The sequence below is a fragment of the Protopterus annectens genome, chromosome 4.part0 (genome assembly GCF_019279795.1).
Source record: "Protopterus annectens isolate FY-2018-M chromosome 4.part0, PAN1.0, whole genome shotgun sequence".
In the NCBI taxonomy this organism is placed as follows: Eukaryota; Metazoa; Chordata; order Ceratodontiformes; family Protopteridae; genus Protopterus; species Protopterus annectens.
Genome location: NC_056733.1, coordinates 553199729 through 553214064, shown reverse-complemented (window position 1 = coordinate 553214064; position 14336 = coordinate 553199729). Strand labels below are relative to the sequence as shown.

The following is a 14336-nucleotide window of genomic DNA, read 5'->3' as shown; positions in this document are numbered from 1 at the left end:
CTCTGGACTCCTGCACTCCCCACTTCTGCACACAAAAATGCACTCCTTCTCCAGCAGCACCAGGCATATCTACAGCCAAGTTAGAATTCTAATGAGTGATGTGAAATACCCACATATTGCCCTTTAGATATGCTGAATTCCCGCCCTTACATGTCATGCTGTAACTTCCAAAAAAGCACTGCACCACTTAGCATCATGCAAACTCACACAGTGTGTAAGTGCAGCTTAGCAAGGCCAAATTGAAATAGACTATTGACCATGTTTAAGTGCTGCTTAGCATCGCACAGCTTTTCCAAATTTAACAATTTTATTAATTATAAACTAAACCGATGTTTCAGTCATCTGACACATTTTCACAGCAATAACTGTAAAAACCATGACTGCTCAGGACTCAAGCCCAAGACCTACTTCACTGGAGGTCATGACTCGCCCTTTCTAGCCACTGGATTAGTGACGGGAACTCATATAGCTTCACATATACTACACAGGTGCCTGTAAACATAGTGCAGCTGTGCTGTATGGGTTTGCACTTTGCTAAGCACTGCAGAACTCCAGCAATTGAATACATCTGGTTTCTATTTTAGGTGTCAAGCAAATGTCTACTGTATCTGTAAGCAAAGTGAAACTTAGCAAAGCACCTCACCACACAAATAAGCAGAATACAAAAATAAAAAATAGAAACAAAATTAACATTGATTATATCCGGTTTCTATTTTTAGATATATACCAGATGTCTGATGTTATGTGTATAAGCACTGCTCGGCATTGCTAAGCACAGTGCTGTGCCACACAAACAAACAGAAAAAAAAGGATTACATCTAGTTTCTATGCTTAGATAGATAACAGATGTCTGCTATATATGTATAAGCGCAGCTTGGCATCGCTAAGCACTGCACTGCACCATGCAAACTGCACATAAAGGTAAAAAAATTTAAATATCATGTAGTAAAATCTGTTGCTCACCTTTTGGTCCAGGCTAACAGGCTGAAAGGTATTGTACTGTGCTTATCAACTGTCCAGAAATTTTCTGGACAGTCCACAAGTATATGAGACAGCCTCTACACTGCTGCTTGCATGGATTCAATATCCATGTTACTGTGATGTTCCTCGGCATCGTGCCATAATTAATATGTATGGCATGCTGCCAAGGAGGAACCATGGCTGTGTGCATGGATACATTCCATGTGGGCTCTACACAGAGCCTACATAGACTTTATTGAATCCTGGTTTATGTCTAGTACAAAAAATACACATTTTTAAAACTGTTTAATTTCTGGGTCTATATTAGAACACCGAACTTTCAAAATTTCGAGTGTTCTAATATCAAACCCTATTAATTGAAAATTTAAAACATCGAACATACAGAACAGCAAAATTTTTCCTAGGGAAAAAATTTGCTGTTCCAAAACACATACACACAACACAAGCACACCAAACAAACAACAATCCACACACATACACCTAAACTCTTACACCTAACCCTACACTAAACTATACATACACCACTAACTATCCACTTACCTTAAACCAAACCCTAACCCTAAGGTCCGTCACTATCGCACAGTCACCTCAGCCGTGCCCTAACCCTAACTTACCTACCCGGCCCTAACCCTCACATCCACACAATCACACACTTACCTGAACCTGACCCGTAACTTTCCACCACAATGCTGAAAATACCGAAGCAACAGAAATGGACAACCAAATTCTTTCCCTAGGAAAAAATTTGTTTTTCTGTTTCTTTCATATTTTCCGCTGAAAACGGGTCGATATTAGAACACTCAAAATTTTGAACATTCGGTGTTCTAATATAGACCCTCATTTCTTAGTGTGTTTACTGAAAGCATTCTTGTCATCAAGTTTTTTTAATGCTGTGTACATGTTTGTAAATCTTTTTTTCTTAAGGTTCTTTCTGTTTTACCAATATAAATAAAAAACACAGTGTGTATAAGGCAATATTTACATCAACTTTTGTATTACAATTTGCTCTAGGAAATTTATACTTGTATTTTAATACCCTTCTTACATTCCCTTCAAACATTGTGTCACTATACCCACATTGATAACAGCAGCTAACCTTTGAATTTCATTAAGGATCCATTCCTGTGATGTTAGTCATCTTACCTTTTTCATAACAATATTTTAAATTTTTATTCCTCCTAAAAATAAAATGTGGCTAACTTCCTATTTTTTAGTTAAGATGGTAAAAATGGGTCATTAACAATCAATTACTTTAAATAATTTTTTTAATTAAAGTCACATTAATGGAATATGTTAATACCCAAGCTCTAGAAAATAAAATGTTATTCTTGGTTTTAGACATTTCTGGTTTAAAATCTACATTTAAAACAGGTGCAGACCTATCAATCCTACCAACCACGACTTCTGACTTTTTTCCTTCTAACAGCTATCTGGGATAGTCCCCATCACAATGCTGTATACATAAAAAAATCAAGTTCATTAATAAAAACATTGTTGTTTATATCAGACTTATTAGCCATACCATCTGATCATTTATCAGATCTGTTTTATATGGGCAGCAGTTGTCAAAATGCAAATATGAGTTGGGAAATGTTTTTACGAATGATGTTAGAAGTGCAATATTTATTCTCATAAACTTTAATGAACAATATGTCAAAAATGTAATTTTATCTATGCACTAGTGATATGTAAAGTAGTAGTAGAATTAATGAAAGCCAACAATTCAGTTTACAGAGCCAGGGATCTGTCTTTCAAAATAAAAATATCTTTCAAAAAACTAAAAAAGGACTTTAAATGATTATTATAGTAGGGCGTACAGACAAAGTGTGTCTCCCATTATAAAAGAACTACGCTGGCATAAATTGGGATGCAAGCTGCATACATAGCCACCCCTGAAAGTCAATGATATTATTCTTATTCAAATTAAGTAAAATTTTGTATGTAAAGAAGTAAGTTCATAGATTCCATTAATATGCACATACCTCTCTTTGAATTAATAGTATCTCTAATATCTCTTTATACCACTGCAACCCACTGTCATGGGGATAGCATTAAAAATATCCTTTGCTTCTGTAGTAACTCAAATATATTTATTACTAAATTCAATTTTCTTTAAGCATCACATATACACTTTGTATTAATAACATCTGTTTAAATTATCAGTAACCCTAAGATATTAAATTGTGTTATACTTCTAAGAATCCAAGTAATCTAAATGCTTACTTACAGTTGACAGCTAAATCACTGATAACCTTTCAATATATATTTAGATCCATCATTTAAGACTTTTGCATTATTTCTTCTTTATAGCTCTGCTGCATCCATTTGAGCATGTTGAGCATCCATCCTTCCTTGCTGGTTAATTTTATTTTCTGGTGTACCAATGCTTCTCTCAGTATTTCAATTAGCTGCAGCCTGAAAAGTTATTATTTTGCAGCATCATTTGGGTCTCTTTGTTGTAAGGAAATCTACTTTCTCCAAAGACAGAAAGGTTTCCCGTCCTCTACCACTGTGATTAACCCTGTCCAGTAAGGAGCAGGGTGATACAAACTACTAGGATGTTGTTGTTATCTTTCTGCTTTTCCCGGTTAGGGGTCACCACAGCGGAACTCCGATCCACTAATGATTGGCAGTAGATTTTCACGAATGCCGAGGTTCCAGCTCGACGTTCAACCTTCAGCAAAGGCATGCCCATTTACGCAACTACTAGGATGATATTTGTCAGTTCATGCCTATGAGGTTCTTTTCTAATGTCCCATTTGGATGAGATAATCGGTGGTCCTCAACTTTCATAAATGCTTCTTCTTCTGCTCTTCTCCTGCATTTAGTTTTGTGAAACTGGAGCATTCTACAGGAGCACAGTGGCTCAGGAGTTGAAGATGGTACCTCACAGCTCCAGTGTCATGGGTTCAGTCTTGAATTACTGTCCCTAGCTGGATGGAGATTGGAAGTTTTTCCTATGTTTTTGTGAGATTCCCCTGGGTAGTGTTTCTTTCTGTGGACTTCTGAAATTATGTTGGCTGATTGACTAAATGAAATTGTCTCTTTGTATACTGCATTTGTAGATTGATTCTTGGCTGAAAAAGGCCTGACTTCACTTACCTGATATCAGAATAAACAGTTTATTCATGTCTAGGTTTATACATTTGAAACATCCCAGAATGCAGTTGTGTAAGGAGGTTATTTTGTTTATTTTAATGGACCTGCAGATCCATTTAGCTGCAGTAATTAAAATGTGTACAAAAACACTTTTAAACTATAAAATCTGAAAATATTTTACAGTTATATATAACTGCATACACACACACACACACACACACATATATATATATATATATTTTTTTTTTTCTTATATAGCTTTTAACTGTTCTCTCTCTCTCTCTCTATATATATATATATGTATGTATATATATATATATATATATATATATATATATATATATATATATATATATATCACAGTTAAAAGCTGTATAAGAAAAGACTAAAATAATTTGCAGAACATGGTGTATGTCTGTAATTTAAAATGTTTGTCTTTTCACAATTTTTATCAGAATTAGATTTGCTTTCAGGTACTGGGGGGAGAGTAAATTACATATATTTGAAATTGCTGGTGTAATCTCTAAATGAAGCAATTGATAGTCTGTCAAAATTCACATTTATGATGTGAAGTATGATTGACTAACATATGGTTTTCATTGTCTTGTAAATTATATTGACAGAATGCTTGACATCAATATGTGCAAAGAGAAATGGAGAATTCTTTTGGGTGCATTCCAAAAGTAGCTAGTTAATTAGATAGAATTCATTGTAGATTGTTTTTTAATGGTAAGAGCAGAGTCCAGGGATCAGAAAATCAATAAAGTTCTGTGCTGAGGAGGGGAAGAAAACATATTGTTATGTCTAGATGGCTGCATTGCCCCAGTGACTGAATTCAAATGTGTTTTGCTGTGGATTCTGTGCTATAAAAACAAACAAACAAAAAAAAAAACAACATACTTGATGATAAAAGCTTGAAGTTGAAAAGCAGTTTTTAATCTCTGAAAATAATTCTATTTGCTGTAACATTATTACATTGATTTCTAGGTTCTATATTTGTGTAAGAAGTTAAGTGTCTAGTATGATCACTGTGTTAATAACTTCCATTTTATCTCCTTTAGCCATATATAGAAGAAATTTGTGACAGTTTACGAGGGAAGATATTTGACAAATATATAGAAAGGTATGGTATTTTGCATAACTGTACACATTCCTTTTAGAGTCACTCAGCTTCCAAAGCCGCAGACAAAGCCATAGTTAATCTCCTATTTAAATATTTAATGTTATTTGTTTTGTACTGTCTCCATTCGTTCTGAAACTATGCTTCGTATTCATTTTTCTCTTTGGATATGTTTATTACATTTTAGCAGTCAAAGTGCGATTTCTTCTTATTTTCTCATAACACACCGCTCTCACACATAAGATTATTTTTTTTTTCAAAGAAATAATTTACCTTCATTACTGTATTTTCTCCTTATTGCAGACTTGACTTTGCAACTTGGATGTAGCAACTATTTTGCTAAGTAATTTCTGACAAGTGTGTAATGCAGACATCATAAAAATAACCATTGAATTGGCTTGTTTCTGTTCTCAGGATGGTACTTTTTTGATTAATGCATTTAATGATACATTTTTACAACCACAATTAGGGGAAAAGGTAGCAGATGTAGCTATGAATAAGAGAATAAGTAGAAGGAGGCCAAGACAGAGAGGCAGATTCAGATATCAGTCAAAGGAGTGAATGAGCACAGCACCAATGGTAGCTATTCAAGAATAAATTCCACAAGTAAATCAAAATGGAAGTAGGCAGGGAGGAGCACATAGCCATGGGGGGGAGGGGCAAAGGGTGAAATCGACTGAGTTGGCGAGAGAAAAAGTACAAGAAGAATACAGGAGGAATATATAAAGGACCGGATGTGATACCGGGAAGGAAACAGCCAGCACAGATAATGAGAAATGCAAAATGGTGAAGGAACTGCAGGCAGAAGGTTGCACATAAGACGTGTAGCAGCACATGCTAGCAAGAGTATTAAACAAAAGCCAGTGATCAGGCAGAAGGAAGGGTTTTGTTGAGTTGAGACTTGATCACCAAGGGGGGGGGGGGTGGTATCATTCTTGACAAAGGAGACAGAAGAGACCAGAAACAGAGAAACTGATCTCAAAGCTTAGACTTAGTAAGATGTTGAAGAAGGTGGGCAGGATGGTCATGTGGGGGCTCTAATAGTTCAATTCTTCTACATAAATACTAGGTAACCTCTATATGTTTGTTGAATAAGACTTGAATATAATTATCAAATATAAAGATTAAATGTCCTTTGTATAAGGCTTATACATAACTTACTGATGAAATATGTGAATGTGTGTTAATAGAGCTTTCCTCTCCGGGGCTTCTGCAAAAATGGGGGTCAATGCCTAATCAGACATTTTTGGTAAACAAATGCAAATAAAGAAGTAATCAAATTAAAATGTAATATAATATAATATAATATAATATAATATAATATAATATAATATAATATAATATAATGTAATGTAATGATAATATAAAATAATTACAGAGAAGGGAGTTATGAGGATGGGAATAATATTATGTCAAAGATAATGACATTTAGATTTCAGAGTGTGGGTTATGATAAGTTCAAAAAGAGGTTATTTCATACTGACAAACCAGAAGTGGCAAAGTGTCAGCGAACAGAACTGGTGATCTTAAAAGGTGTAGAGTCCCATAGATACAGATTTTAATCTTGTTTAAATCTTTGTTTTGCAGAGGTGGATCTGCCCCCCCCCCCAGTATTATAATCTATCTCTTATGTTGTATTACTTTGGGGGGTAGTCATTTGGTGATACCTACTCTATGATGAAGAATCATCTTAAATGAGAAATTAAAGATGTTTCATCACCTAGAAAACAAACATACCTTTTGATCTTGGAGACTGTTAATCCTTTGGCCAGCCCCCCCCCCCCCCCCAGTCCAACAGGATTGCTGGATTCCTTAAAAGACCTTTAGAGTCAAATCAAAGAATTATTAGTTGTCCTCTCGGTACCTATCAGCAGAAGTCTGTCTTGGCTCAATTATTAGGCCCTGTCCTTCTCAGCTTCTTCATTAACTACCTTTCCTTAAGTTGCCAACAATCACATTTAGTTATTTATTCTTTATGGAGATGATCTAATATTCTTCCAGTCTGCTTGAGACCATAAAACATTCTTTAACTACTACAAAACATTAATTAACTACTACAAATAGCCTTTAGATGTTTCCATGTGGATACAATCCAATGATGCACTCAACTATAAAAAAAACTAAACTAATGTTCTGTGGCACACAACCAACAGCTATAAATCAATGCTCAAAGACTGCTCTTCTTACTTACAACAAATACATTATTGAATGTGTATCAACCTTCGGATAGCTAGGCCTGATATTTAGTCCTTCTTTGACTATTACCACTAAAATAATTAACATAAATGCGAACATTATTTCATCTAGTTTCAATCACATCTTCACTCCCACTGATCGGGCTACTATAGGTAAAAATATTCTGCTACCCCAGTTCGAACATGTTCTATCACTTCTTGTATATGCTTATGAGAAAACACTCTCTGAGCTGAAACTAGTTTCTAAACTACTCTGTTGCTTCATCTTCATCTTATTCTATAATGGTGCATGCTGTATAACTGTAAAGCAAGCAAACTGGCTTCCTATAAAACAATAAGCTGACCTTTATCAGCCAACTCTCAGCCATGAAATACTATGGTGATCCCTTCTCTATGAACAAATCTAAAATGTTGGCAAAAGCTTCACAATATCAGCTGTATTTATGTGCTGAAAATGCAACAATACTACAATGCCCAAAACCACTGGCCATTCATTCTGCATCTTAGTCCCCAAACTATAAGCCTTTCTCCCAGATTGCTTTGGAAGTTGCTACTCATTCAGAGACTTTAGAACAAGAATAACTTAATTCCTACAGGCTGCAGTGACTTGTTCCCAATTAGAGACTTCAGCCATTACTTTCACATTTGCACTGCTTCATGAATATCAGTACAATCATATTATATTTATCCTACTTTCAGATGAATATACAGAAGAGTGATTCTAAATACTGTATATTTATTCATGTATGCTTAACAATTAAATTAATATTTTCTTTAATTTCTTTCTTTAAAACTAAATGAAAACCCCAGCCAAGCTGGAACTTCCAAAATGACCCTAATGAACACCAGGTGTTTCAGCTAATTGGCGATTCTAATGCCCATTACTTGTTTTGTTTTAAAGGACAATTTCAGGCCAATAAAGCCAAACCCCACTAGTTGTAGATATGCATATTTCAGCCTTGTTATGACCTCATCAGCACAGCACAGAGTGTTTGAGTAAACATAAGAAACACAGGGCTGTTATATCCAGCTGATGTCCGTTATCATTAGGGTGACTGCAAAATATCCCAAATAACAAACTAAAACAATGAGTGAGAAGGTCACACAAAAAAACAATCAGTAAAAACTAAATGAAAACTCCAGCCAAGCTGGAACTTCCAATGAGTGACCTCCTAAACCTCTTGAATTAGAGACACATGGGATACATGCAACTGACCCCTATGAACACCAGGTGTTTCAGCTAATTGGCGATTCTGAATGCCCATGACTTGTTTCGTTGTTTTAATGGACAATTTCAGGCCAATAAAGCCAAAGCCCACTAGCTGTGGATATGCATATTTCGGCCTTGTTATGACCTCATCAGCACAGCACAAGGAGAGTGTTGGACTAAACATAAGAAACACATGGCTGTTATACCCAGACATCAGCTTATGTTTCCCATGTGCCTCTGATTCAAGAGGTTTGGGAGGTCACTCATTGGAAGTTCTAGCTTGGCTGGTATTTTCATTTAGTTTTTACTGATTGTTTTTTTTGTGTGACCTTCTCACTCATTGTTTTAATTTCTTTCTCTGTGTGACTGCATGCAATTTATACACCTGTTTGTATGGCTAGAAAGTTATGTCGTAGTGCATATACAGCCCCACCTCGATCAGCTCTGTCTTCCTTATCAGCATCCTCATGCTATTCTACATTATTTTTTTTTCTGTTTACTGTATTTTGCATTGTTTCTGTTGATCTGCTGTGCTAAATAATTTAATACTTTTTACTATTTTGTGTAATATTATGTCTTTACTCAGTGGCAAAAATATGTCGACTGGGATAAGTCCATAACACCAGCTAACAAACTTAATAAATAACATTGCTATTACACATCAGTAATTTATAGTGAAACGTATAGAATTCAGAACAGCATACTCAAAAAACTTCAAGGCATCCAAGTGGAAAACCTTTTCTTATGTAGGAATTACAGTAGAGTAACATGGAGGAGAACAGAATAATACTTTCTGAGTCCCATCCTCTACTGTTACATTTCTCTGCCTTTTGCTGGCATTACAAATGTTGCTCAATTACGTCATGGACTTGAGTGTAGCTTCTGTCATTTATTTAGTGTATGTAGCTCTAAAGTCACTGTAACCAGGGCTGTAGCTAGGATTTTCAAATTTATACTCACAGCTCTTACACTGCTGCCCCCCCCCCAACCAAGCTACAGCTTCATATAAATTATTTTATCTTTTTTTCAGTTATTACCGCCTAACTGTCAAGCCACCCTTTTGTTGATATGCTGACTTATTTATTCCTTCATATCTAGGATCTCAGCTTATGGGGGGGGGGGGTCCTGGATTTTACATTTAGCCGAGAAGTGAGGTAGGATCTGGGAGTGGTGCCATCATCCTAGATTGCAATTTCCACAGAGACACACACACACACACACACACACACACACACACACACACACATTGAGAGTGGAAGAGTGAGACCCAGTAAGCGATACCAGCAGCAGTTAGCGCCTTGTATTTCAGAAGTTTCACTTCTAATGTGCATGATAAACACACACATTTTTTTTTAGATTTTAATTTTCTTTTTTTTTTTATTTTACACTTGCTAAACAGCAAAAGTGCTGTTTAGCAAGTGTAAAATAATGGCAGCCATTATGTTACTTTCAGTCCGAACCCCACAGCAGCTTGATATGCTGCAGTGAAGCAGCAGACTTATTTTTCAGTAAGCATTATCTGCAGTCAGGGTGTCAATCTACAGACCGGCCATTCTGTAATATAATTTACACATCATTATCACCTACTTAAAGGCCGATTAAGGAGTAGGTTTAAAAAAATGCACCCTTTGTTAAAATCTCATTTAGATGCAAATGCCAGTGCATTCTCAAATCCTTTGTTTTAGAATATTTTTTTAAGTAAACCATGGGACCTCTTCAGGATCCTAGTCAGAGCCGGATCAAGGTCAAATAGGGACCTAGGCAGGGTAATGGATCTGGCCCCCCCCATACGCAGCCAGCCCACTTCCATACACAACCCCCCCCCTGCAGCCATTACAGTTTCCCATTAATTGGCTATTTCTCATTTACCATAAACACTGTTCACACTTCTCAGTGTGCATACTGTTTTCTACTTAACTTCTACAATGATTACAGATATTTGGATTTAATTTAAAACTTTAATTTAAAATTTTATAACACAAACACTGATAGAAATTTGCTGAACAAAGCAATAAAGTCTCACAATGAAAACAGCATTAAAACGTCTCTGCCTTTTAAACTCAGATTCATTGAAAGCCACATTCAAAGAAAATGCATCTGCCTAGTGGCAGATTAAGTTTACCTTTGGGCTGTTTTCAAATCATAGGCCCCTTGGACTCGTTTAGGACCATACAAACATGCAAGAGTTCTTTGAGTCACCTTCCTGCTTGTATTATATTATATCCCTTGTATAACACAGCACACTTGTTAGACCATGTTTTAAATTTATAGTTTTGAGCATTTTTTTCAGTAAGCAATGAAAAAACAACATATGAAACAATAATGCCAAACTGCCCAATTTATTTCAACCATAAAAGGCCACTCAAACTCCTGTCAGTAGAATCCACTGATACCAGTCAATATGCACAATTTCTGCAGAAGTAAAAGTCATCTGAATAATTCCACATTAAAAACATCTGTAACTAATGAACAGGTTGCTGCTAGCAAATAACTTTATATTTCAGTGTTTCATCTACAAATTCAGTGCAAGCTGCCCTTGAAGAATAAATTGTCTAAGTTACATTAAAAAAATGTTAAGGTGGTAATATTACAATAGGGAATGGATGGCAAACTGATAACAAGTTCATAAGTACTAGGCATCTTATCTAAAGTGGAACATACTCAGCACTGCAGCACCCCAGCCCCCTTAAAATACAATGCACTGACAGCAATCCATCTACGTGCTGGTGGAGTAGGACCCACAGCTTTCTTCACAAGCAATCATGCTACCTGTTGTGGTACTAATCTTTTCAAACAGTATACCAAGAGTGTTTTGGAGGTGAAAGAGTGTCGGATAGAGTGATGTTTATGAAGCTGGAAATTGATGGTGTAATGATGAATCTTGTTAGTGCATATGCTCCACAAGTTGGGTATGCGATGGATGAGGAAGAAAACTTTTGGAGTGAGTTGGATGAAGTGGTGGTGAGTGAACCCATCGGTGAGTGACTGTTGATTGGAGCGGACTTCAGTGGGCATGTTGGTGAAGGGAACAGAGGGGATGAGGAAGTGATGGGCAGTTATGGTGTTAAGGAGAAGAATGCAGGTGGTCAGATGGTAGGGGATTTTGCGAAAAGGATTGACATGGCTGTGGTGAACACATATTTTAAGAAGAGGGAAAATTATAGGGTGATGTACAAGAGTGGAGGAAGATGCACACAGGTGGATTATATCCTATGCAGGAGGGCCAGTCTGAAGGAGATTGGAGACTGTAAAGTGGTGACGGGGGAAAGTGTAGTTAGGCAGCATAGAATGGAGGTCTGTAGGATGATGCTGGTGATCAAGAAGAGGAGGACAGGTGTGAGAATAGTGCCAAGGATCAAATGGTAGAAGCTGAAAAAGGGTGATTGTGAGGTGGAGATCAGGGAAGAGTTAAAACAGGCACTGTTGGGCAGTGAAGAGTTATGAATGGCTGGGTAACTACAGCAGAGATGGTAAGGGAGACAACTATAAAGGTGCTTGGTGGGACATCTGGACAGAGGAAGGAGGAGAAGGAGACCCGGTGGTGGAATGAGGAAGTACAGGAGCGTATACAGAGGAAGAGGCTGGTGAAGTAGAAGTGGGATTGTCAGAGAGATGAAGAAAGTAGACAGGAGTATAAGGAGATGAGGAGCATGGCAAAGACAGAGGTGGCGAAGGCTAAGAATAGAATCTCAAATTTTATGAGGAACAGAAAAAAGATATGGGGAAAAAATCTGGACATTCTGCAAAATCTGGACAGATGAGAGGAATGCTACCTACCTTTTACACTCACACACACACACACACACACACACACACACACACACACACACACACACACACACACACACACACAGATGCATACACGCACACACACACATACACACACACGCACACACACACACACACACACACACACACACACACACACACACACACACCCCTACCTATCTACGTCTTACATGCACACACCCCCACCTACCTGCCACTTTTACACACACAGAAACCTACCCCTTACTTGTCCACCCGTAGTCCACTGTCCAAACATATTCTTGTATTTGAATTTTGCACACACTCACATATACACCTCTTACTTTTCCCATTGTCCGTACCTTAGTTTGCAGTCCAAACATTTTCCTGTATTCAAATTCCGCGTGAGTGGAAGACAAAGATGTAAACAAGTTGCACAGTCGCAACAAGCATGTGCTGACACACGTAAGGGGCATTCTTAAAGAAGAACACCCTTTAAAAAATATGTATTTTTTTAATTAAAAATCATTCCCCCTCTTCTAAACAAGTTGTACTGAAATCAGTACAGTGCGTACACCTCCCGATATCCTTGACTGTAGCACACTTTATATATTTATTATCTGCAGATGCACTGTCATTGGCTCTCTCCTTGAAAAGGGGCATCTCACTTCAAAGTGTATTTCCTTGTAATGGAAAAGCAACATTTTAAATTATGGATTTATTTAATTGATCCAAGGATGCATTTTGTTGTGGTAAAGATCTCAGAAATCATTTACAATTATGAGTAAAATTACCCACTAGAAAGTTAAGAATACTGCTGAATGTAAGAACAGGGTGGGAAGGATACATCATTTTATTGTTTATGTAGAAAATGCCCGTTCTCCTCACCCACAATGAGATGTCCTTTATCTGTGTTAGAACTGGTAGCTAAAACCTCTTATTTGGTTTATATCATTTTTGTTACAAAGCTATACAAATCATAAAAGTGTTGTTTCTTTATCATGCCAAAATGCAATCACAAGTATGTTACTTGTCTTATTTAGTATCGGTAAGCTCCAGACAAAGAAAGACTGAGTTGGATTTTAGTGTAGAATAAGAAAACAATGGCATTTTTTTTGTAAATGTTGCTTTAAGTTTTTGTTATAAATTTGTTGTCCTGTTTCTTTAAGCCAGTGAAAAAGTACGGTTTGGAAGAGACCATTTTGTCCTGGGACATCTTCAAGTGGGGCAAGATACACAGGTTATAAGGAATTAAGAGAATAAGGGGAGGATAGGGTTATTTGGGATGGAGGGATGTTTTAGGAGGAAATGAGGTAAGGGTAGGGAGGGTCTTAGGGAGTTTTGTCAAGTGTAACTTAGGTAGGAGTCACATTTTGGCATGAACTTGCTAAGGCAAGTACTACGTCCAAGACGACCTGGAGGTATTCCAGATTACAGGTAGCAGTTATTGGATTATTGGTACAAGGTCCCTTGTGTATTGAATTAAGAAGGAAGAGTACCGGTCAGCAAGGATGTTGTTTAAATGTTTTTAAGATGTTCAGGTACCATGTAACTTAGCCATGGGATACTGTAATTACTTGCTAATCTATTCGAGGAGGCGTTGCTGTAGCCAGTTCTCAGATGCTTCATAGGCGATAATGTTTTACTGTTGTGGTAGGTTGCCCCAGCATAGTCGTGGAATGGAGGCCTTGTTGTATTGTCTTGCTGGTTGCTGGTTGTGGTCGCGCTATCAATTGGTAAGTTTTCCCCTAGGTTGGTAGAGCAGTGGGGGATTGAGGATGCAGGGTACTGGTGGGAGCAGTGGGTCAAGAGGGTTCATTGTACTGGGAGGTTTCTTGGATGGCATTCGTTGTGTTCGTGGGTTTCAGACATTAGGGGAGGGCTTCTGGAGTAATGGGCATCATCATGGAGCAAGTTTGGATGCCTTTCTCTTCTGCTGCTTGGGTCTGGCTTCCTGTGTTTGGAGTGGCGTAGCAAGTGCATC

General features: G+C 37.1%; 1 protein-coding gene across 1 annotated transcript in view; it reads left to right on the top strand.

The window, feature by feature from the left end:
* The window catches only part of GRK3 (G protein-coupled receptor kinase 3), a 2112642-nt gene that overhangs the window by 1327283 nt on the left and 771023 nt on the right, over positions 1–14336 (top strand). Inside the window, exon 6 of the mRNA XM_044068485.1 lies at positions 5142–5203. Coding sequence (XP_043924420.1) covers positions 5142–5203 — 62 coding nt within the window. The remainder of the gene's footprint in view (positions 1–5141; positions 5204–14336) is intronic.